Raw genomic sequence first — 22,634 nt, 5'->3', positions numbered from 1 at the left:
CGCACGCCGGCAAATAGTTCGCTCCCAGGGCTGTCTCCCCTCCTCTTAAGCTGACGTGTGGCGTGCCGCAAGGCACTAAAATTGGTCCGCTTTGCTTCTTGGTGCTCATTGACAACTTTCTCATGGACACACCGCATCGCTGGAAATATGTCGACGACTGCACCTTGGGCGTCCCCGTCAACAACAGGGATCCAGACTATGCACCTCTTCAAGCGTCGCTCGACAACCTTCAGGCATGGACAGTTGACAACCGTGCCACTATCAACCACACCAAGACCGTGGTGATGCACGTCTGCACGTGCAAAAGAGATCTGCCACCTCCGCTGCTGTTAATTGGGTCACACCACCTCCAGGTTGTCCAGTCCACCAAATTACCCGGCATCACTGTGGACAACCAACTCAACTGGAAGCTCCACGTCTCCAACACCGTCAGAGCAGCCTCCTACAAACTGTACATGCTGCGTAGACGCAGGACGCTGGGGGCACCGGCTGCTGAGCTGTGCAGTATTTAAACATCATTCATACTACCAAAATTCACGTATACCACCTCAGCGTGTTCATTGTCCTTTACCCTCACCAAACAACAGCAGATTGAGAGGGTACGAAAGAGGGCATTCAGGGTAATTTTAGGCCCTGACTGCCACACCTACGACAATGCCCTGACCACCCTGAGTCTCCCGAGGCTCTCTGACAGGCACCAGGACGCCCTCAGAAAATTCGGCATCTCCCTGCTTCACCATCCTCGCCACCGCCACCACCTGCCACCCGACGCGCCTCCCCCCACCCAGCAGTGATTGTCAAATCCAAAGGCCGCGGTGCAGATTATCACCTCGCCTGCCCCCTTTATACCACCTTCCCTCTTCCTTTTGTCTATTTTTAGCTCTCGCAAACCACCTCCCACCCTCTCCCTCCCTCTAGTGCACCCTATTTAGTATTAGTTTATTGTATTTTTAATTTGTATATTTTCAGCCAAACGGCTGTCATACATTGATAAACCAGTTATTATTATTATTATTATTTATTACCATTATTACACACACACACACACACACACACACACACTTTAGTTGAAATATAAGTCATTCATGTTGATACAAGAATCAAAGCAGACTCTCAATTACCAAATTTCCCCTATATTAGTCCAGATATTTCCAAACAAACATCATGACGAGAATTATTGGAGAGAGAGAGAGAGAGAGAGAGAGAGAGAGAGAGAGAGAGAGAGAGAGAGAGAGAGAGGCTATTTATGGGTGACACTCGTCAGTCGCTGGTCTTTGGGGAGGAGGGGAGAGGGTCAAGTGAGAGGGTGCATCGTTGCTGTTTCTTCTCTGCGTGGTGTTTGGTGGGCTGCTGAGAGGTGCGCACGATAGTACGTGTCTCTTCATATCCAACGACATAGCAAATATTCCACTTTCACTTAACACTCGATCGCAGGCTGCTGCTATTCAAATCCACATAACACGTATTTACACTATATGCTCAATGTATCTCCCACCCAGTACACCAGTCAATCATCAAGACCTCCTGACACTGGTACGCCAATTGCACAATGGGAGGATACCACCAGCAACCCAAAAGGAGTCACTGTTGTTTCTGTAGTTGAATACCTAGACTTATGCATACTGAATACCGGTCATCCAACACACTACCACTTGCAAACTGACACACGCTCATTTATTGACCTCTCACTCAGTTCCCTTGATGCAAACCTGAACTTCAGGTGGGAAATAACACAGTACCTACATGGCAGCGACCAATACCCCATCTTCATCTCCCATTCCACTTTCCAATCGTCACCTCGATTAACGCGTTAGAAATTAAATCGAGCAGACTGGGAGCTTTTTCGGACCATGACTCCCACGGAGGCATCAATTGCTGCCTTCAAGAGAACCGAGGCTGGAGAACTTACAGTCCCACAGAAAACGGGAAATGCATCACGTCGGCCTGTGTCACGGTGGTCTGACGAGTGCAAGCAGGCACTGGCTTGCCGTCACCGGGCCTTAAACCGTTACAAGAGGCATAGGACAGAGTTCAACCATATTGCCTACAAGAAAGCACAAGCACAAGCACGCCGGACTCTGAAAGAAGCACGACGATCGTAATTTGCCAGTCATGTAGCCTCTCTTAATTCACAGCCATAAATGACACATGTGTGGAAGAGGGTGCACAAAATAGCAGGAAAGTTTCCAGTAAGCCGACCACCTGCACTGAAAATGAACAATGACATAATTTCAGAGAGCTCTCGGAGAAACGCCGGCTCATGGAAGAACAAGAGATACAAAACCTGAACTTTTCATCTATCAACACTGAAATATGCAACGTTCCCTTCTCCATGCGGGAACTGCAATCAGCTCTTTCCCTATACAACGACACTTCGCCGGGACCCGATAACATCCCATATACCATGATCCGGCACCTTAGTCCTATCATCAAGACCCTGCTGCTCCAAATATACAATTCAGTGTGGCACACTGGCTACACACCAAGTGGGTGGCGCAAAGTCATTGTACTTCCCATCCATACACCTGGGAAGGATGGTTCACAACCCTTACACTACCGATCCATCTCTCTAGCATCCTGCCTCTGCAAACTCTTCGAAAAGATGGTAAACTTCTGTATAGTACACCATCCAGAGAATAATGGTCACCTAACTCCTTATCAGTCAGTCTTTCAGAAGATGAGACCAACAGTAGACGCACTCGTAAGTCTCGAGTCAGCTATACGCTGCTCTTTTGCAGACACAAAACACATGTTGTGTATCATTTTTGACCTTGAGAAAGCCTATGGCACATGGAGATATGGGATACTAAACCAGCTTCATGACTTTGGCTTCCGTGGACGGATGCCAAAGTTCATCGAAGGATTTCTTAGAGAACGGAACCTCCGCGTCAGAGTTGGTACGTCCAACTCCCCATCCTATGAACAGCAGGAAGGAGTTACCCAAGGAAGCGTCCTCAGTGTCACCCTCTTTGCCGTAGCCATAAATGATATCACAACATCGTTCCCTGAAGGGGTGTCGTCCTCCCTCTACGTCGACGACCTGGCAATCTGGTACTCGGCGTCTCCGATGTCCACCGCAGAGCGAAGACTGCAAAATGTCATCGACAGGACATCCAGATGGGCGGAGAAACATTTCTTCCGATTCTCCCCTTTCAAGTCGTTTGCCATGCACTTTTGTCTCCTGAAAGGCTACCATCGAGATATCATCATGTGCGGATCACGTCTTCCTGTTGCGGAAGTTCTTGGGACTCGTCTTCGACAGGCGCCTTACATGGTTTCCACATCTAAAAGCCTTAAAAACAAAGTGTATGAGATAGCTCGATCTCTTTCGTATTCTGTCATGCACTTCTTGGGGCGCTGACTGCACAATACTACTACGCCTTTACCAGGAAATAATCGAGTCGAGACTGTCCTACGGCTGCGAAGTATACACATCGGCAACAACCGCCCGCGTCCGCACACTTGATGCAGTCCATCACGCTGCAGTCCGACTGACAACAGTCTTTTAGTTGACGCGGAAGTGCCACCTTTGGACTTGGATAAAGACGGTCTTCTAATTAAATACTGGCTACAACGCCAAACTAACAACCCTGCATACACCGTCGCTTTTGATACCAATGTAGATATAATATGCAGAAACAAACCCCTCCTACGTCGCCAATTTGGTTTCCGTGTCCATACTTCCCTATAGCAATTCATCAGATACCCCCCATCACACCGCGGGAGTTCCTACATATACTTTTCTGTCGGTGCTTCAACTTCAGCAAAGCAAGCATCTCAGCGGGAACTCCTCGACAGCTGTTCCTATCCCACACAGCTAGTCACGCCACACCTGTACCAGTATACTCGGACGGCTCCAAATCCGATGCAGGCGTTGGATTTGGAGCTGTCTTTCCAGACTTTCCCCGTTCTGGAACTTTGGCTGCTATCGATTCAAATTTTACCGCAGAACTATCTACCACTCTTCTAGCAATTTGCACCATCTTCACTTTGCCTGTTAATACTTTTACTGTCAAATCTGCCTCACAGGCAGCCCTGTCCGCAATAGAAGATTTTAGGAGAACCCATCATATCGTTTTAGATATTTATAGCTGGCTAGTTCTAGCAAGAAGGCTTGGGCATCAGGTGACCTTCTGTTGGGTAACTGCCCACGTCTCTGTGCGTGGTAATGAGGAGGCCAATGAGGTGACGCGGGTCGCTGCTTCTCGCCTTCCCTCACAGTGCGCTCTTCCATTAAGGGACTTACATCCCAGCGTGCGGTCTGAACTCCAGAGGGTGTGGCAGCGCAGGTGGGCGGCTGCGATTGCCACAACAAAGTTGGGGTGAGTCACAGCCAGGGCTGTGCGTCCCTGGTCGTATTCCCATATAGGAATAAAAGAAGTCGTAAGAGGGAGACTGTCCTTGCCCGCCTTAGGGTGGGTCACACTAAATACACACATGACTTCTTCATGTCCCCTCAGCCCTACTGTGATGACTGTTTGGTCCCCCTGACTGTTCGGCACTTGTTGGTCGAGTGCCCCAGTCTGGGGGACCTGCGAGAGCGGTACCTCCCCCGGTGTCGAGGCGAAGATGGAAGCTTCTCTCTCTCTCTCTCTCTCTCTCTCTCTCTCTCTCTCTCTCTCTCTCTCTCTCTCTCTCTCTCTCTCTCTCTCTCTCTCTCTCTCTCAGGTGCTGGGGGAGAAGGCAATTTTCCCGGGACATGTCGTTTATGGCTTGCTACAGGAGGCTGGCGTCCTCAACCTCCTGTAGGTTTTATTGTCCTTTTATTGAGTTATTCTTTTACCATGTTCATAATTAATTGCTGTTCGTTATAGTTTTAAAGTATAATTAATTTAATATTTTATTGTGCGCCGCATGACCCTGCAGTTACGGCGCCAAGACCAAACATCCCAATAATCTCCAGGATAGAGAAATAAGGTTGTGATCGGAGGAGCCCAACGGTGAGAACAGTTTGATGGAGTAAGCAGAAGGGTTAGAGGTAAGGAAGAGGTCTAGTATGTTCGGCCTATCTCCAAGACGGTCGGGAATACGTGTAGGGTGCTGAACCAACTGCTCTAGATCATTGAGGATAACAAAGTTGTAGGCTTGTTCACCAGGCTTATCAGTGAAAGAGGATGAAAACCAAAGTTGGTGGTGAACATTGAAATCTCCTAAGATGGATATTTCAGCGAAGGGAGAGTGGGTCAAGACGTGCTCCACTTTAGGGCTCAAGTAGTCAAGTAGTAATATTGCTTTTATAATTTCTATTACGCACTCAAACTTTTCATAATTTTACGATTTATATTTTTCTATAATTTAATATTTAACTTTTCTAACCTTACGATTTTTAACTTTTTTTAAATTTTACGATTTTAAACGAGATCATTGTGTTCGGCGCCATATGATCGGTGCAGCTGCGGCATCATGCTTTTAGTCCCATCAATCTATCACCTTTCCCTTCCCTTCCCTTTCCCTTGGCTGTGAACCGTGCCCCCGCGTGGTTGGGGTTGTTTTATACTACCTCGAGAGAGAGCGGACGGGGTCGAAAAAGTGTTGACTCCGCGGGGTGAGAAGCATGACATCTTCAGCTTCCCCTTCGTATAATTCATATATAAATAGTGTTCTATTTGTTATTAAGAAGGGAATATATTTAAAAAGTATCAGAGTATTTTTATGACTGATATGATATCGCAAACTTTGCTGAAGGTAATATATATTTTTTTTTCTAGTTTGTAAAGACTCTAGTGTTCCCATTTGATTGCAGACATACAGCAGCACAGACTGGATACTCCATCAGTACTTGCCCAACAATATTACTCTGTGGGATATTTTGATTATCAGAGTAGGATTTTATGCATGAGAAAAGTGATGATATTGTGCAGGAGGTAAATGGAAGTAATGTTAAAAAAGTTTATTGACCTATCTCCCTGAAATATCTTTCACTCATACATAAGTGTTTAGTAAAGGGGCTCTCACACATTCCCGGTCCCGGTCGCGACCGTCCCCGATGACTCCCGATAAGCCGATCGGGGACTGGCCGCCGACAAAATAGGCAATAATCCCCGGATCGGCGACTTACCGCCGGTCTGCCTGCGGTAGACCGGCGACCATATACGATTTTCGATTTCTCCGACCGGCGACGTCAGCAGGTCAGTCGGCGGTCGACCGCCGGCCTACCGTCGGCAGACCTGCGGCACATCGACGAGCAAACACTTTCGTTGTCACGCCCAGTTGGAAGGGTATTTAAACACCCGTCCAGGTGTTTTGATCATTCGTGAGTTTGACATCGCAATGGCTTTCCTCAGCTCTCGTGAACGCGAAATTGAACTCCTGAAATTGGACGTGGACAGTGACCAAAGTTTGTTGACGCTTGTATGTCTGATGGAAAATAGACGGTTGAAAAAAATACAGAAGAAACGTAGGGTAACGTGGGTGAGGCCATGGATGCAGAGAAGAGACATTCGTATTATCCTCCTACATTTCCCACCTACCACCAGCTCCAGCCTCAACACCCTGGTGTGGATGTGCAGCCACGCCTTCGCACTCCCCACACACCTTCAACCTCGACTTATTCATCCCTGGAGGGACAGGCCCTACTAGCACCTCGCTCCACCAGCGAGTGAGATCAAGCAGACATGCCCTGCCCAGTATTTAATCTTGGTTGTTGTGAAGTCAAATCAGGTGAGGTCTGGTAAACAAGGGAGCGGCTGCTGTCACCTGTCAACCTCATCTTTTCCGCTCCGTGTCTCCGCCCATCCTACCTCCCTATATTCAGCCATCATGTTGTGTGTGTTAGATTTAATAAATAAATAAGTAATAACTCTCATTTCATTTACCGCCCTACACTTTTACACTGCAGTTCCAAAGATGTAATTATAACTGATTTTCATAGTGCTTACCTTTCATTTTGAGACTGCTTCCATTTGCCAAGAGACTGCTCCTGCATCTGAATTGTAGTAATCACGCAGGTGATCACGTACACTCTTTGCTGCAAGTGTTGCAGTGTTGCCTCGTAGATTTCGCATTGGAGTCAGCTCCGACTCCTGTTGACGCCACCTACCACCAGCTACAACCTCAATACCCATTCATTCACCCATCTATATAAATCAGCTAACCAGTCATTCAGTCATCTATAACTCAGCCATCCAACAATTCAGTCATCAGCCATCTATAATCCAGCCATCCAGTAATTTATAAACCAGCCACTCAGCCATTCAGAACACTTGCTCCTTGTACCACTCAACCAACTCCTCCTCCTCTGTGAACAAGTTGATTTTGTTTCGCTCCCGCGAATCATTTAGTGATGGTGTAATCTGGTCCTCTGCCATGAGTTGATATTCAAAAGTCTTCTATAGCTGTGGGCATGTTGCTTGGGTGTAGAGACGCGTGCCGGGCGGTTTTATATGTTCATAATAAACAGCTTCATACCTAAATTAATTCGTGTGCATAAAAACTCTCTCTCTCTCTCTCTCTCTCTCTCTCTCTCTCTCTCTCTCTCTCTCTAATATATATACATATATCTTTCTATTTTTTTCTCTCACCCATTCCTCTTCCTCCTTTCTCTCATCTCCCTCTCTCTCTCTCTCTCTTCATCCCTCGCTCCTACCTGTTCCTCCTCGTTTTCCTCCTTCCTCCCTTGCTAATCCCCAGGTCAGACACAGGTGTTCACTCGCGGTCTACCGCCGGTCTGCCGCCGGCCTGCCGTGGGTGTCGGCGGCTGACCGCCGGTCGACCGCCGGTTGACCGCCGGTTGACCGGCGACATATTTCCACACCGCCGGTCGACCGGGCGCATCGCCGATATCTTTGAAAATTTTAAAGTTGACCGACGGTGGTCGGCTGCGTCTACGGTCCTCAGGGTCGACCGGCGGTCGATCGGCGGTCTGCCGCCGACAATCCCCGATCTTACAGCCGGTCGACCGGCGACCGGCTTATCGGGAGTCATCGGGGACGGTCGCGACCGGGACCGGGAATGTGTGAGAGTCCCTTAACTGAAACATCAGATGCCTCACCCATAATTAGGGAAAATGGGGTGTGCTGTATGTCTTTGATTAAGCTATCATCATCATCATTCATCATTTCATCGACGCCTGCTCGTAGGAGCTCCCAACAGGGGATGGCCACAGCAGAAGAGCTTCCAACTTTCTTTATCCAGACACTCCCTCCTTGCTTGCTCAAAGTTTCTTAAGGATCTTTCCCCCCTCTCCCTAACGTACTTTTGCACCCTATCCCTCCATTTTACTGGAGGTCGTCCTCTAGCATTTCCTCCCTCTATCTCACTCACATACACCCTTCTGGTCATCTTACTCTCCTCCATTCGCTCCAGGTGGCCAAACCACTTTAAAGTCTGTCGCTTCAATTCTTCCACCACTCCACACTTTTTCCCTTCACACCCGTGACATTCCAAAACGCTCGTGCACACTTTCATTACTCACTCCATCCATTCTACTCACACCACAATCAATCAGTCAATGGGGGCATACGCCGGGAGGCGCGTCGCCTCGCCCACCCTACGACGCCAAGCCCGGGGGGTCCCTCCGGGCGCGTCTCCATGCAGGCCTTCTTCCCAACCCGAGTACCTCCCGGCAGGATCTGTCGACTTGCTCCAGCCACGAACACCGTGGGCGACCCCTTGGCCTCCTCCACTCAGGATTAGTCTCTTACAAAGACAACCCGATGAGCAGGATCAGCTTCCGGAAAACGTGCCAATTGCCCGTATAGCCGGAGTTGGCGTTGACGGACTATGTAGGTAACATATGTCGAATCAGTCTCACGGAGTAGTCGCCGGTTCGACACAAAGTCATTCCAGCGATATCCTATGATTCTGCGTAGACACTTATTACCAAAGGCATCAATCCGCCTCTCCAAGTCCCCATTTAGTGTCCATGTCTAAGAACCATAGAGTAAGACAGGGAGCACAAGGGACTTGAAGATCCGGACCTTTGTCCTTCTGCACAGGTATCGACAACGCTATATACTCGTGTTGAGCGAGTCCATAACACCGTGGGCCAGGCCAAGCCGCCGTAAGATTTCCTGGCCAGACTCACCATCACCAAGATCTCCAGCGACTCCGCCAGGATTATTGTGCATTATCAGCAAAATCAAGGTCAGTGACCCTGGTATTACCAATGGATGTTCCGCAGTCATCAACATCATTCATCCACATGGTACCTGTAGGCCGGTAGACCGAGGGCCCATCTCAATACCAGGACGATGTCCTGCTGAATAGTTGAAGTACAACCAGGCGGGGTGGAGAATACATCCCGGTTGTCCATAAGTGGTTCATCGATGGGAAGTTCTGTGAAGCTGGCGTCAGGTGATGGCTCCTCCACTACGCGGACGGGGCTGACAAGAGGTCCTTTCGTAGCTGGTGGAGACAAGGGTCCAACGAGGTCGATGGCAACTTGGGGAAGAGGTTCTGTAACGACAGGTAAGGGTTGGAAGGAGACAGGACGTACACGACCTCTCCCCGACGTACACGACCTCTCCCCGACATCCGTTGGCACTTATCACAGGAACGACAGTAAGCACGGATGTCGGCTCCTATACCTGGCCAGAAGAAATGTTGAAAGATCTTTATCTCCATCTTATAACGAGAGAAATGTCCGCCCAAGGGACTCTGGTGGGCCGGTGAGAAAATGATTCGACGGGAAACTCATTGCACAACTAGACAGTGTTGGGCTACCTTATTGGAAAGCGGGTAGGTGAGGCACTTCCTGTAGAGAAGCCCGTTGAGATACAGGTACTGGAAGGAGGACCCGTTCCTTGCTTTGTCGAAGTGACCAGATGAGGCTTTCTGCCGTATCGCTGCTAAGGAGGCACAGGAGGCTTGAAGCTGGGAGAAGTCCTGAGGGGTTACTGAAGGAGGTAGAGGTTCCGGAAGAACAGGCGGATGAACCCTCTTCAATCTACCAGCACGGGTGGTAACGGCGTGTACCTGGATGGCTGCCGGGGACGTCGGAACACGAGGAGTAGAAGTCCCTCGCGGCAACTTTGAAGATGAGGATGTTCTGGAAGAATCAGATGGAGATTGATCAGAGTCAGGGTCATGGGGATCCCTTACCCCAGGGACGTTTCCGATGAGGGCCCCAACAAACTTAATAGGAGCTCGTACCACCTCAGTCCAACCTGTGAAGTAGGGACAGCTTAAGTGGCACCTCACCACGGGAAACTTGTCCACTCGTCCTAGGTAGTCAGCAAGGGAGGCCTTTGGACAACTCTCAACATCTACATCAGGTAGTAAGTCTTCAGAGACGATCACACAGGAACAGCCAGTATCCCTGATGATGTTGGAGCTCCAAGACCCGTTAACAGTGCCCGAAACGGAAAACTTCGGGACACTTTTGTCACTAAGGCAAAAGCCTACCTGATAGGATGGTTTAGCAGGTTCGACATCTTTGAAGGCGCGGGGATTCTTCGGGCAGCGCGGACGTAGATGGCCTTCCTCCCCGCATTGGTGACACCTCAGGGTTGCTGTACTGGGCTGGGCAGAGGTCTTGGCGGAGGCTCCCGGAGAGGACTCTGAAGATTTCGTGGGCGAAGCAGCCTTAGAGGGGTCTCGGGAATTAGGAGAGGAAGCTTTAGGGTAGGCGTTGCGGGCAGACGACCAGTCGTCGGCAAGTCTCACTGCGTCGGGAAGATGTTTCGGCCGGCGCTCCTTGATGAAGATCCTCAAATCTGGGGTAAGATTAGTGAGAAACTGATCCAGGAGCATAAACTCCCGGAGCTCTTCATAAGTGCAGGGGACGTCAGAGGCTTCCAACCACGCCTGGAACAACCGAGTCAGGTGGATGGAGAACTGCTGGTAGTTTTCCCCAACTCTAATCCTGGCGTGACGGAAGTCTTGACGATAGTTGTCCGCCGTTTTACTGAACCCCGTGAGGAGAGCTTTCTTCAAAAGAGCGTAATCTTCGGTTATGTCAGCTGACAGGGAAGTATACAGTTCAGTGGCCTTACCCGTGAGGAGACAACCCAACCTCGCAGCGTAGCTATCCTTGTCGATCCGCAGAAGTTCAGCCACCTTTTCAAAGCGGACGAGGTAGTTGTTGATATCCTCACCCTCTTGGTAGGTAGGCAATTTCGGTCCTCTCACGTACTAGCAGGAAGGAGAAGCCGTTTTCCCCTGGGCGACGACACGGGCGAGTTCTATTTCTTTTTCTACATGCATCTTGGCAATTTGGAACTCTCTCTCGGCAGCCCGCTCTTCTTTCTCCCTCTCGGCTAAGAGACGCTTTTCCACTCTCTCGGCGGCAAGGAGAAGTTTTTCCTCTCTCTCGGCAAGGAGACGTTTTTCTTCTCTCTCGGCAAGGAGACGTTTTTCTTCTCTCTCGGCAAGGAGACGTTTTTCTTCTCTCTCGGCAAGGAGACGTTTTTCTTCTCTCTCGGCAAGGAGACGTTTTTCCTCCCTCTCAGCTAGGAGACGTTTTTCCTCCCTCTCGATGGCTTGCTGCTGGACGACGTAGCGACCGATATCCTCACCCTCCAGCCCCAAGGCTACACCCTGAGCTTTAAACACCTCAAAGCTGGACATGATTAATATGGACAACAAAGCAAAAAATATATAAAAACCCTGCAGACAATGACACCAAGCAGACCCAATAAAGAACAAGACCAAGAAAATGCAACACAGAACCAAACAAACAGGAAGAACCAAAACACAAAAGGACACAAGGAAGAAAAATTAGCAAAAAGTTCTGCAAAAGGGTACTAAGGGGCGTAGAAGCCCATCCAATACTTAAACGAGTGATTGGGTAATAAGGGCAGCACAAGGGCTGAAAAAGTGCTATGGCAGCACCAAAAAAATCATACCGTGGGCAAACAACAGCCCAAAAGAACGGTGAAGGATTAAACACTCACTTCCGGGCCGCAGACAGCAAGTGGCGCGCAAAGGCGACTTAACAAGACAACCCTTCCGATTAGCAGTTGACCCAATCCTGGCGAGGTCGCCACATGTCAAGGTTCCAGAGTTGAGTGCTGTAATCGGAAGGGATAACAAACAACAAGATAAATGGTTATACACCAGTTTACTTTAAATAAAGTAGAAACCCCAAAACAGCCTCACAATCTGAAGTCTCCAACACGAAGGCTTCAGCACGCCGGACTCAGCAATGACCCTTTTGCACGGCTTCTTCCTCTTCTGGGCGTCTCGTCCTTTGAGTGGGAATGACGAGACAGCACAGCTTCGTCCTTGAAGTGGTGTAGACGTGGTAGACGAGGGAGGCGCAGGAGGAGAAGGGGCGTCAGGTTCACTGCAGTAACGGGAGTCCAGGGCGTGGAGAGGAGAGAGGTAAGGCACCCAGAACGAGCCCACGGTATCTGAGTTAACCCGAGTGAGAGCAGGGCTTGGAACCGTAGTAGAATCAAGTGTTCAGAGCAAGGCCCGGCCGCTGTCTGACGAGGAAGGCGCTGGCGCCCACCTAGTCGCCTCCCACAGCGGGTTGAGAAGCGTCGGTGGTTCAGTCGACCAAGGCGTCGAACGGCGTCAGGCGAACGACCAGCGGGAGTGTAGCAGGTGGTTCGCTGCGCTTCGGTAGTTGAACGTCTTCGAACGGCAAGATGCGGGCGGGCGGCAGGAGTGCCCCGGTCGTTCGCCTGCCAAGTTGGTAGTTGCCCTCACAGATAGGGACGACCAATCCCTTCTTCCAGTCAGGAGGAATGGTACCGCACTGCCATACGGCAGTAAAGACCGCATGCAACCCGCGGACCATGTCCTCACCACCAGCTTTGAGCAGCTCCGCACTAATGTTACAGGTGCCAGGTGCCTTCCCACCCCTCAACTTGGCCACAGCCTCTCTGACCTCAACCAGAGAGGGTGGGATTTCGTCAATGAGTGGATCAGCATCCGCCACCTGCAACCCAGAAACTGGAAGCTGCCCACTTGGAGGGTCCGCCATGTACAGCTGCTCAAAGTACTCAGCCCAACGACCCCTCTGCCCATCCATGTCCGACACGAGGCAGCCGTCAGCTGTTCGGATAGCGCTCACCTGAGAGGGAGACTTAGAGCGGAACTTCTTCAGGGCTCGGTAAGCAGATCGAAGGTCATTCGCATTTAAATGGCCCTCGACTTCCTCAGCGAGACCACTGACATACCTCTCCTTGTCTCCTCTCAGGAGAGCTCTAGTCCTACGTGACAGAGCCCTGTATTGGTCCCGGTTCCCAGCACGTCCGGCAGCGCGACTCTCCTCAATATTCTCCAGGGTCTCCGCCGAGGCAAAGCCACTCCTAGACCTCGGGCGCTCTCTAATGCACTCCCCGTTGCACTCGACGTTCTACCTCTATAATGTCCAAACCCCTGATGCAAGAGTTAACCAGCATCTCCATTCTTTCATCCCCTTCACTGGTAAACTCTGGAACAGCCTTCCTTCGTCTGTATTTTCTTCTGCTTATGACTTGATCTCTTTCAAGAGGAGTGTAACAAGTCTACCTCTGCATTCGAAATTGACCTCTCTTTTGGCCACTCTTTACTTTTACCTATTCGGGGTGTAACGCTTATCCTATGGCTCACACCAACACACACACACACACACACACACACACACACACACACACACACACACACACACATATGTAAACACTGTTTAACTCGCACTTCACTTTTCGAGCGATTCAGTCTCACGATGTCTCGAATGATGTTTTGGGCCTGCTCCTGCCCATGGTTTTCAAGAGTTCCCTCGCTTCACGAGGCAACAAATAATGTATCGGGTCAGGGGCCGAGGTTATAAGAGGAGGGCACGGGGTAAACAAATTTAGTGGTCTCTCACCTGCTGCATTGACTACAGGTGGTTGGCCCTCCTGCCTCTTTCGTTCCTCGGCTGTGACTCCTCCAAGTAAGGTGTTGTATTGTGAAACTTAGAATGTCCTTGGTGGTATTGCTGGACAACTCGTTTCTATGTAAAACGCTAATATTAAGGTAGGACAAGGATTTATTGTTATTGCAAATTAATTGGACTGTTTCGAAGTTAATCATATTCATTATAAGTAATTGGGCTTATTCTTGCCTTTATTCATTTACGTTTTATGTTATATTCCTTCGAGAAAATTGTGTTGAGTATATTGTTACGATTTGGCAGTCTTTCCCTAGACTCATCACTTGTAACTGTCAATCGTAAGATGGGCAACGATTATCGGGTTTTTTTTTCTACACTTTCCTTTGTTGCTCTTGAGTTGTTTCCTGTGCTGTAAAAAAAATTTGTCTGCCTACATGAAATATTTTGTTTTGTGTGTGTGGTTGAATGTAGCACCTAAGTCGTACTCTAGGAATCAACAAGGTCGTCATTGGCAGATACTACTTACAGAGATCTTGGTGAAGATGTAGAGAAGTAGTGATAGTACAGCTAAGTACATCTGGATCCGTTGACCGCCAAATCTTTTGTGCATGTATTCCGGCACCGTTCGTACCTGTCAGGGGCAGTGAGGGTTAAGGAATGGGTAGAGCATGGTTATGTCACAGTACCTGTCGAGAAACGTGTGTTTTTCCTTACTCATAAAATGTTTGACTTAGATTTTAAAAAAAATAATAATAATGACCCTTTTAAATGGTTTAACAATGTACATTTGTGCAATGTTAGTTTATATGATTGTTTCTGAAGTGTTATTATGAATATTTTAAAGATTTTCTGATCCTATAATCACACATATTGCTCAGGTCAAGCTGTTCCTTCTTTGCTCTAAAGTATTTTGTCCAAATATCACTTCAAAGTCCCTGTGGGAGACTTTTTTCTGAAGCATTGGTACTTTTTTTCCACAATCTGTAAGTCCACAAATAATGGTGGAAAATAATGTTAACAAACAGACTTATTCTGCAGAGCATAAACATATTTCTTGAAAATGGAATACTTACATAGCAAAGGAAGATAAAAGTGGCATATAATATTATAACCATTAATAAAGGGACATTATTGCAGGAAATTCAACCTTTTCGATATATCTTTGTTTCCTGTCATCTTAATCACAGGCTAATATTTCTATGTACTTTGTAGAGAGCCCACAGGCCCACATTAACACTTTTGGGCACTAAAAGATTGATGTTGATCGGTTGCTACTGATATGGGAATGAGAAAAAAAACAAGTTCAGCATTCTTGCAGCTTAGAGGGGGGAGGTCCTCAAGCCCCCCGAAAAAAATAGGCCTATTTTTACACTTTGGAATACAAAATTGAAATTAACATGGAGCAATACCATTGGACTACTGAATTGAAGTATGTAACTTAAGAAAAAAAAATCAAGGGTTCCAATGAAGAAGGGTTCCTTTGGAAGGTTCATTAAAGTTTTCAATTAGAATGGGGTGAACAAAGTTGAAAATCACACTGTGGAATGGCCTGATGAATGGACCTGATGGAGTGCCTCCTATTGTCCTTAAAAACTGTCTCCCCGTGTTGACACCCTGCCTGGTCAAACTCTTTTGCCTCTGCCTGTCAACATCTACCTTTCCTTCCTGCTGGAAGTACGCCTTCATACAGTCTGTGCCAAAGAAGGGTGACCGTTCCAATCCCTCAAACTACCGTCCTAGCTTTACTTTCTTGTCTATATAATGCTTTTGAATCAATCCTTAACCGGAAGATTTAAAAGCACTTTTATGCTTCTGACCTTCTATCTGATAGCCAGTATGGGTTCCGCAAGGGGCGTTCTTCTGGTGATCTCCTTGCCTTTCTAACTGACTCTTGGTCATCCTCTCGTAGCCGTTTCAATGAAACCTTTGCTATTGCGCTTGATATATCAAAAGACTTTGATAGGGTCTGGCACAAATCTTTGCTTTCCAAACTACCCTTTTACGGTTTATATCCTTCTCTCTGCACCTTTATCTCCAGTTTTCTTTTTGACCGCTCTATTTCTGCTGTGGTAGACGGTCACTGTTCTTCCCCTAAACCTATTAATAGTGGTGTTCCGCAGGGTTCTGTCCTATCTCCTACTCTCTTTCTATTTTTCATTGATGATTTCCTTTCCAAAACGAACTGTCCTATCCATTCCTACGCCGATGACTCTACTCTGCATTACTCAACTTCTTTTAATAGAAGACCTACCCAACAGGAACTAAACGATTCAAGGCTGGAGACTGCAGAACGCTTAGTCTCAGACCTTACTATTATTTCCGATTGGGGCAAGGAAAACCTAATGTCCTTCAACACCTCAAAAACTCAGTTTCTCCACCTATCCACTCGACACAGTCTTCCAAACACTTATCTCCTATTCTTTCGGCAACACTCGTCTATCACCTTCTTCAACACTAAACATCCTCGATCTATCCTTAACTCATAACTTCAACTGGAAACATCATATCTCTTTTACTAAATCAGCTTCCTCGAGGCTGGGTGTTCTGTACGGTCTCCGCCCGTTCTTCTATCCCGCACAGATGCTTTCCATTTATAGGGGCCTTGTCCGCCCTCGTATGGAGTATGCATCTCACGTGTGGGGGGGCTCCACTCACACAGCTCTCTTGGACAGAATGGAGTCAGACGGCGGGATTATCAGTCAATATCTTCCCTCTTCGTCGAAACGTCTCTCAGAGAGTGTGATTCCGTTGGAAGGTATTAGCAAACGCTCGATTCTCTTCCTCCTTGGAAGGTATGTTTCCGTGAACTGTTGGTACTACTGCAAATCAAACAAACGTTGAAAACCGAAACATTATTGCATTTTAGGAACATTTCTATAATGGAAAATCTTGTGTGGCTGATATTTATGTAAACAGTGCTTGATACCGTGACATACAATGTATATAACATTTTTTATATTGACGCGTTAATTTGTTGGTGCCGCTGATCTCTATTATAACTGGATTGGTTGACTCCGTGCAAATCAAAAAGCCCGCAGCCGCCATCTTAAGATTCCCTCGAGCCGAGGCATATGTGTAAAAAAAATCGGCATCAACGCTCACTGAGTGGCAGTTGCACGTGGTAAAACACTTCATTACAAAGTTATTAATTTAGTGAATTTTTATATCGCCTAGCTACTAGCTTTTTATTGGTTTAGGGAAAAAAAACACTCGTTACCTTGTCTCAATATTTCACACAAAACAATTTTTGTACGTGTTATTTGACTGTTACATCCTCTATATAGCATGAATGATACGTGTTTCCTTGCAAACAACTTTTTCATTGTATTGTGAAATAATAAATGTTATAGTGTATTCATTTGGGCAAGGCCACTCACGGTAGCTTAGTCCCAGCGACTCCACTTCCCCCTTCTGGCTGGGTAGCTCCGAGCTGGATGATGTAACCTACTTGTCATGGTAAGTAGTCAACATAACATATAATGGTTAGTAGTAATAATAAACTGTTAAGTAGTCAACATAAAATGCATATCTAACACAAACTGTTAATTTATGTTCACACATAGAAATTAGCAGTTTGTGTTATGCATTTTATGTTGACTACTTAACAGTTTATGATCACTACTTACCATGTTATGTTGACTACTTAACATGATAAGTGGGTTACATCATCCAGCTCGGAGCTACCCAGCCAGAAGGGGGAAGTGGAGTCGTTGGGACTAAGCTACCGTGAGTGGCCTTGCCCAAATGAATAGACTATAGTTATCATGAAATAAAACCGGAAAATGTAGGTTCTTTTCATATATTTCTTTTGGTTACCAATTACAAGAATTATCCATATTCTAGATCTAAGATATAAACAGAAAACGAGTCTATTTGATGAGTAATTAAAGCAAGTTCAACTAATTAACTAACTATATATAATATTAATATACGTAGTGACGTACATTGTTATTGCTTCTCTTGTAAACTGTAATATTTATGTTGACTGCAATATATTCGTCATTTACACAAACACGAAGCAGGAAGGAACACGTCTAGCAGTTCCGTGCCATCCCAGGACCTAATTCACACCCCCCGCCAGCTCATTCCTTTCCTAGAGGAAAACTTTCCCGGGGACTGGGGGATTAAAACTTGATGGGGAAGGAAGAGTGGGAGGCCGAAGGCCGTCCACTAGCTCTTTCGTGGACCCCAAAATAGGCTTTTCGTACCTCAAAGGCGTCATTTTAGGTCCCCTCGGAGCTAGTGCATTTAAGCTAGTGCACTTACTATCTACCACTTGTCGAAGGGGCAAAGAAACCCCCTAGCCCATAAGTCCAAAAAAGAACAGGCGAAACAAAACTGAGGAGAGAAACAAAAGCCTCATTTCAGATACGCCGGGAAGCGGTGAAAGAGCCATGCATCACCGCACCGCACACATCACTCCAACCAGCCGACAGAGGTGGGAGGAGGAGGCTAAGCCCCGTAAGCCAGGAACGCGCGAGGATCGGCGAAAGCATTCTAAAACACGGCACTGCATCCGTCACGCCGAACAGGCGACAAGACGGAAAGTAGTACAGTGAGGCTTCAGAAGCCACGAAAGGCCTGAGAGGCGCTGTAAGAGCAACGAATCCCCGCCCTCTCTCCGTTCCCCGACTAGTCCACAGAGAGGAAAGAAGAGAGCGAGGCTCCAGAAGCCGCGAATGGCTGAGGAGAAGAAAAAACGAGCGGAGAATCAGACGTAAATCCCAACCAAAATTGAATGGATCAGTCAGGGTCACGAGGAAAAAAGAGTTTATAAGAGGACCTCCTTTACAAGGAACCCTTTTAAAGGTCAGCGACTGCCCTCCAGAGCTAGGCGAGGAACGTCCCCCTCGGGAAGAAGGGCTCTAGCCAGTCGTAGCGAACTGCACCCTTCTCCGGCTGAAGAAGCCATTCAAGAGGCACATGGTGTGCAAGGCTTGTGTCCACGCCACGGAACTAGAAGGTCGCCGAGTAGCCCTGCGCAACACGGAGATTTTGAGTAGCCAGGAAAAGGAAGTTTTGACCGTGAAACGGGAGGGGCGAAACAAAAGAATCACGCCACTGTCTCCACTATCAGTGAATCGCCCTATCCAGAGCCGCAAGAGGCCAACCCGGGCGGCAAGAGAACTACGAAAAGTCGTGCTTCCTCCCTCGCACCCCCATCGAAGGGGAGTCACTTTGTCGTGGTGACGGGCTTGAAGCGAGGTCGGCGGCACCACCTATCGTGGTGGCTTGCTTACTTCGATAGGGCTCGATGTCTGCTGACCTCGTGGACCAAGAGTGCTCCCCCCTCATCGCCGGTAGAGGAGGCCTAGTGATGATATTGCAGCGCCCGCTCTTCTACCACCCAGGGCAGGGCTACTGTCTCCCCACGTGTTTGCCGTGCGTGGCGTCCCGTATACTTCCCGTGCCCTCTCATCTGGGGGTTGAGTCCACCGCGGGGCGGGATGTAGTTCCCCTCGGTGATCAACACGTTCCTTTGGTGTAAGGGGTTGGGGTAAGACGGGTGTTCGGTGTGGCTCCGCCGAATCAATCGGCTGGTCATGCGTTGGCTAGGCTCAAGCGGTCACTGCCGGATGGGCGATCGCAACGGTCTCGCGGCCGCCGTTAAACGCCTGGCAGTGGCTGCGTATACTTCCCCATTACCCCTGGGGCTGTTGGGTGCGGTCTGGCCCCAACATCCAGCCTCCCTTTGTTGGACTCCATGGTGGGTGGGGGTTTGGGAAGGTGAAAGATTTTTTTTGTATTTTTTTGTATGTATGGATAATAATACTTTGCCCCGGCCTGCCTCATTTCCTGACGTCCGCATGTCCCCGAATACCTCCACACGGTCCACACTCATCGCCACCTTGTAGCCTTTCATGGCTACCGGTGGGGCCTCTGGGAAGTCCTACCCCCTAAAGGGTCTGCCCAAGACAAGTTTGTGCGACAAAAAGGTCAACGGAATATCTCACGTAAACCTGGGAACTCCCCAGTCTCCCAAAAAAGAAGTTATGCCTTGTATATATGAGCCTGTTTCATATGAGAAGTACATTGTTGTCAAGTCTGTGGATGGCTGCACGATACACGGCCTGGATATTTTTTATGCACACCGTTCCTTGATTAAGGCTTGTGGCCATGGGCCCAAGATAATGCCACAAGGGGATGGGAGATTATTGATTGAAGTATCGTCCCCTGAAGAGAGCTCTCCCCATGCTACCATGAACCAATCACGGGATGATGTCCTTTCACGGGACCTTCTCCGCTATTCAGAAGAAAGACTGGTAAACGAACGCAAAAACTACGATGTGGCTTCAGTGCGCCGTGTGCAACGAAAGGATCAGACCCTGTTGGCTATTCGCCCTTTTCTAGTCACGCACTGGGTTAATACTATGCTACCCCGTGACAGCACTTTTGCCGCCTAAGGGGCCACCATCCAGGCCCTGATCTCATTCTGTGCGGTTCATGTCTCCCTGTTGCAGAAGAACACAAGTTCTTGGGACTCGTCTTTGACAGGCGCCTCACATGGCTTCAATACTTGAAAGCTTTAAAAACAAAGTACATGAGATCACTCGATCTCTTTCCTGTTCTGTCATGCACTTCTTGGAGCGCTGACCGTACAATACTCCTACGCCTTTACCAGGCGCTCATCGTGACGAGACTGTCTTACGGCTGCGAGGTATACACATCGGCAACAACCGCACACTTAATGCAGTCCATCACGTTGCAGTCAGATTGTCAACGGGTGCCTTTAGGTCATCCCCCATATCGAGTCTTTTAGTTGACGCGGGAGTGTCACCCTTGGACTTACATAGAGACGGACTCCTAATTAAATAATGGTACAGACTACAACGCCAACCTAACAACCCTGCATACACCGTTGACACCAATGTACAGTCAGCGCCAGTATAACCTAGGCCACTTCATCTGGCAGTGCCGTGCAAAATCTCTGGATAGCGACATCTGCCAACTCCCACCTGATGACAGGTGTCCTCTTGCACTAACTGGCTAAGCTCCCTCAAACGCGGCCTTAGAGCTCCGCCCACGTGACTTGCCCCCATGCCCTGTCCTCCCTCACCACGACTCTCTCTCTCTCTCTCTCTCTCTCTCTCTCTCTCTCTCTCTCTCTCTCTCTCTCTCTCACTCTCTCTCTCTCATTCACACACACACACACACACACACACACACACACACACACACACACACACACGCAAATCGCCGCACTACATACTCCACTCCGACTAGCCAACAGAGATGGGAGGTAGCGGCGAAGCTCCAGGAGCCACGAATGGCCTACGAAAGACCACGAAAAGACTCCGACCAACAGGCAGAGAAAGGAGGCCGCAGGGAAGTTATGTAACTCGCTAAAATCCAAACACCCAACTCATCCACCTTTACCCAGTAAAAGGAGCAGGGAGAAAGGGACGGAACGGCGAAGGGGCTACGAAATTTCGCCCACCTCCCTCACTACCTAAATGATGACAGCGAACCTCTGGAAACCGCGAACGCCCGAGGAAGCGTAGTGAAAGAACCCTGAGACACCACCCTCCCTCCGTCACTCCGACCATCAAACCGAAAAGGGAGGTGGCAGTGAAGCTCCTGAAGCCAGAAGAGCTGAAGACATAGCGAAAGAACCGCAAAACATCACACTGTCCCCCACTCCAATCATCCGAAGAGGAAGGGACGTAGCGGCGAAGCTCCCGGAGTCACGAAAGAAAAGCCAGGGAGGCTCGACAAAAGAGCCACGAGTGGCCGCCCTCCTGACTTCGATCATTCGACAGGGATGGGTGGGGGTGGTGGCAAAGCTCCGGAAGCCACGAATGATCACGGAGGAGGGGCGAAAGGGCCACTCACCGCCGCACTCCATCCTCCGACAGAGGTGGGAGGAGGCGAGGCTATGGAAGCCAGGAATGGAGGAGGAGCGGCGAAAGAGCAAAGCATCGCCGCACTATGTCGCTCACTACGGCCAACCAGCAGAGGTGAGAGGAAGTAGCGAAGCTCCGGAAGCCAGGAACGGCCGAGGAGGAACGCCAAAAGAGCAACACATCGCTCCACTGTGCCCTTCATTCCGGCCAACCGACAATGGTAGGAGGAAGTAGCGAAGCTCCAGAAGCCAGGAACGACCGGGGACCTGCATAAAAACCCACGCATCGCCGCACTGCATCCATCACTCCAGCCAGCTGACAGTGGTGGGAGGAATAGGCGAAGCCCCGGAAGCCAGGAACGGCCCAGGAGAGGCGAAAGTATTCCGAATCGCCGCACTACATCCGTCATTCAAACCAACCCACAGAGCTGGGAAGAGGAGACGAAGCTCAGAAAGCCAGGAACGGCCGAAGAGCGGTGAAAGCATTCCGAATCACCGCACTGCATCCGTCACTCCGATCAGCCGAAAAGACGAGAGGTAGTACAGTGAGGCTCCAGAAGCTACGAAAAGCATGCTTACCTAGGAGCTACGGTAAAAGAGCCACGAATCGCCGTCTCTTCTCTGTGTTCACCACCTGCCTGCAGAGAGAGGAGGGGGCGGCGAAGCTTCTGGAGCCACGAATGCCCGAGGAGGAGCAGCGGGCCTCCAGAACGCCTCGCGCTATCCCGTATTCGGACGAATCGACAAACACGGAAGGTGGCTGCGAAGTACCAGAAGCCAAGAATGGTCTGCAGGTGCTGCACGAGCTACGAACTCCAGAACTCCCGCCGATGCCCGACCAATCCACAGAGAGGAGAGAAGGGAGCGAGGGTTCAGAAGCCGGGAATGGCTGAGGAGAGCTGAGAAGAGACTCGTCTCCGGCAGAACGCAAAAGGTCTCCCGCCGAAGAGGAGAAAAGCGACGTGGAGTTGTCGATGGCCCCATCGGAAGGAGGGGATCCCGGAGACAACACAGACAGAGCTAACGCCTGACTATTATCAGAGAACG

At 49.0% G+C, this 22,634-nt stretch overlaps 1 protein-coding gene across 1 annotated transcript in view; it reads right to left on the bottom strand.

Moving 5' to 3' along the window:
* Positions 1-22,634, bottom strand: part of LOC126986883 (sodium/glucose cotransporter 5-like) — a 141,619-nt gene that overhangs the window by 56,849 nt on the left and 62,136 nt on the right. Inside the window, exon 5 of the mRNA XM_050843358.1 lies at positions 14,271-14,375. Coding sequence (XP_050699315.1) covers positions 14,271-14,375 — 105 coding nt within the window. The remainder of the gene's footprint in view (positions 1-14,270; positions 14,376-22,634) is intronic.

Source organism: Eriocheir sinensis, chromosome 6 (genome assembly GCF_024679095.1).
Source record: "Eriocheir sinensis breed Jianghai 21 chromosome 6, ASM2467909v1, whole genome shotgun sequence".
In the NCBI taxonomy this organism is placed as follows: Eukaryota; Metazoa; Arthropoda; class Malacostraca; order Decapoda; family Varunidae; genus Eriocheir; species Eriocheir sinensis.
Note: the sequence above shows the minus strand (reverse complement) of the source record. Positions and strands in the feature narration are given on the sequence as shown.